General features: G+C 48.7%; 1 protein-coding gene across 1 annotated transcript; it reads right to left on the bottom strand.

Annotated features, from left to right (window-relative positions):
• Positions 1 to 225: 225 nt before the first annotated feature.
• On the bottom strand, positions 226 to 1,170 carry LOC127693622 (olfactory receptor 1L4). Its single transcript, XM_052194614.1, has one exon. The coding sequence runs from the start codon at positions 1,168 to 1,170 to the stop codon at positions 226 to 228; it is 945 nt and encodes a 314-aa protein (XP_052050574.1).
• Between the last annotated feature and the right edge of the window lie 1,105 nt (positions 1,171 to 2,275).

Below are 2,275 nucleotides of genomic sequence, written 5' to 3'. Positions count from 1 at the left end.
GAACTTTGTGTTACCCACCACTATATAACACATGGTCATATTTGCTTGGGATACAATTCTCATTTCACAAGGCATAAGTCTGTGTAGAAGCAAAACTAACAGAACTTGAAGGAAGGGGGGAATAAAGGAGAATATATTGATTTTTGGAGAAAGAGGGAATAAATGAGACTGTATTGATTTGGGAATTGGTATTATATTGACATTCCAGTTAACTCCAACCTTCCCTTACTCATCTTGAGGTGCTGCTCTCCATCTGAAACTCCTTTTTAGGGCGCCCTTGACCTCTTTGTTACGAAGACTGTAGATAAAAGGGTTCAAGGTCGGTGTGACTACCGCATAGACCACGCTAGCCATGCGGTCATAGTGAGCTGAGTAGGCAGATGATGGACGGAAGTAGACGGAGAGGACTGAGCCAAAGAAAAGTGATACTACCACCAAGTGGGCCCCGCAGGTGGAGAACACGCGGTGCCGGCCTCCTGTGGTCCGCATTCCAAGCACCGCCACAAGAATGCGTGTGTAGGAGAGGGACACAAGGAGCAGAGGGGTCAGCACCACTGCTAGGCCCTCTGAGAAGATGGCGGTTTCTGCCACTGATGTGTCAGAGGTTGCCAAGCTCAGCATTACGGTCATGTCACAAAAGAAGTGGCGCACTGGAGCGGAGCTAGGGTAGGAGAGAGCGGAGATGAGCAGTGTATGCAGCAGAGAGTGCAGGTGCGCCACAGCCCAGGAAGCAGCCACCAGCACAAAACAGCGCCATGGTGTCATGACTACACCATAGTGCAGCGGTCTGCACACGGCCACCGCACGGTCATAGGACATGGCTGCCAGGAGGTAGCTCTCGGTGATGCCCAGAGCTACAAAGAAGTACATCTGGGCAAAGCAAGCTTGGAAGGACACGGCCTGGCCAGGGTGGAGCAGGGTGGCCAGCAGTCTGGGGACAGTGACTGTGGTAAAGCAGACATCCACGAGGCTCAGGTGACCCAGGAAATAATACATGGGGGAGCACAGAGCCCCGTCGGACCTCACCAGCACCACCATGCTCAGATTTCCCAGGGCATTGAGCAGGTAAATGCTAAGGAAAAGGAGAAACAGCAGCGGGTGGGGATCTGTGCCGTCCATCAAGCCAAGGAGCTGGAACTGTGGTCGGTATGTGAAGTTGGTCACAGCCATGGAGGTCAGGAACCTGTGGGACGCTGAAGGAAGAGAAAGGACACGGAACCTTAGTTCTGGAAACCCCAGGTAGATTTCCTGAACCTTCAGGTACCACATATAATCTTAAAATTAAAGACTTTTATACTTTAAATATATTTGCTATTTCGCCTGCTTACCACATGCACGCCTGAGTAGCCTACTCATATGAATGGGGTAGGATATTTTCCTGGAGAGATTGGGAAGAGTTCAAGGGAAAATGACCTGAATTGGCCCGTAGGGATAGGCAGGAGTTTATTAAACAAACATCTGGAGAAGATGTGTGGGGTTGTTGGTATAGAAAGAAAGACTGAAACACCCACAGATGACACAGGGACAAAGCCTGCCCTTGCTCTGAACTCAGCTCATAAAATCAGTTGCACAGAAAACTTCCAAATTTCTGTAATCTCAAAAGTAATGCTCTCATCTGTCCCCATTCAACATCTTCCTGAAAGCCCAATACCCTTTCCCACATTGCTCTAGGACCACTAGACCTTTATATGGCTAAGGTGACCTGCCCACCATCTGCCAAGAGAATGGGATCATGTTTCTGTGTGGTCCTAGAAGATAATGGGGCAAGTGGCCATCAAGGAAAAGCCACACCACACTGCCCTGACCAGAGACCTGTGCACAACAAGGATCTCTTGAATGAAGCTTTCTGTAGACCAGTGAGTGAACACAAGAGAATGGACAGTGGAGGAGACTGAATGGTGACCAGTCAGTCAACTGCCAGGACAACTTTTCAGTCTTTCCCACCTGTTCACTTTCCATCCTCTGTCATCACTCAGGAGCTGTCCTGGGGAACTTGCTTGCTAAGAACAGGAAAACCACCTTTGTACCTTGGCACCCCTCACTCCATCCTTTATGTCAATACTAGGCTTTTCTTCCCAACTGCTCCCTTAGATGTGTATAAGGTGAGGCAGAAAAAGCATGACTTTAAATCAAAGATGTCTGCGTTTTACCCTGGTCGTCTGTGTAATCACAGAACCACTTTCATTTTGTCTCTACTCTCCTGACCTGTAAAATGAGCACACTGATCCCTCTCTTAGATGCTTGATGTCAACCTTAAATGAGACAGTGTCCTTCA

This window comes from Apodemus sylvaticus, chromosome 10 (assembly GCF_947179515.1).
Source record: "Apodemus sylvaticus chromosome 10, mApoSyl1.1, whole genome shotgun sequence".
Classification (NCBI taxonomy): Eukaryota; Metazoa; Chordata; class Mammalia; order Rodentia; family Muridae; genus Apodemus; species Apodemus sylvaticus.
Note: the sequence above shows the minus strand (reverse complement) of the source record. Positions and strands in the feature narration are given on the sequence as shown.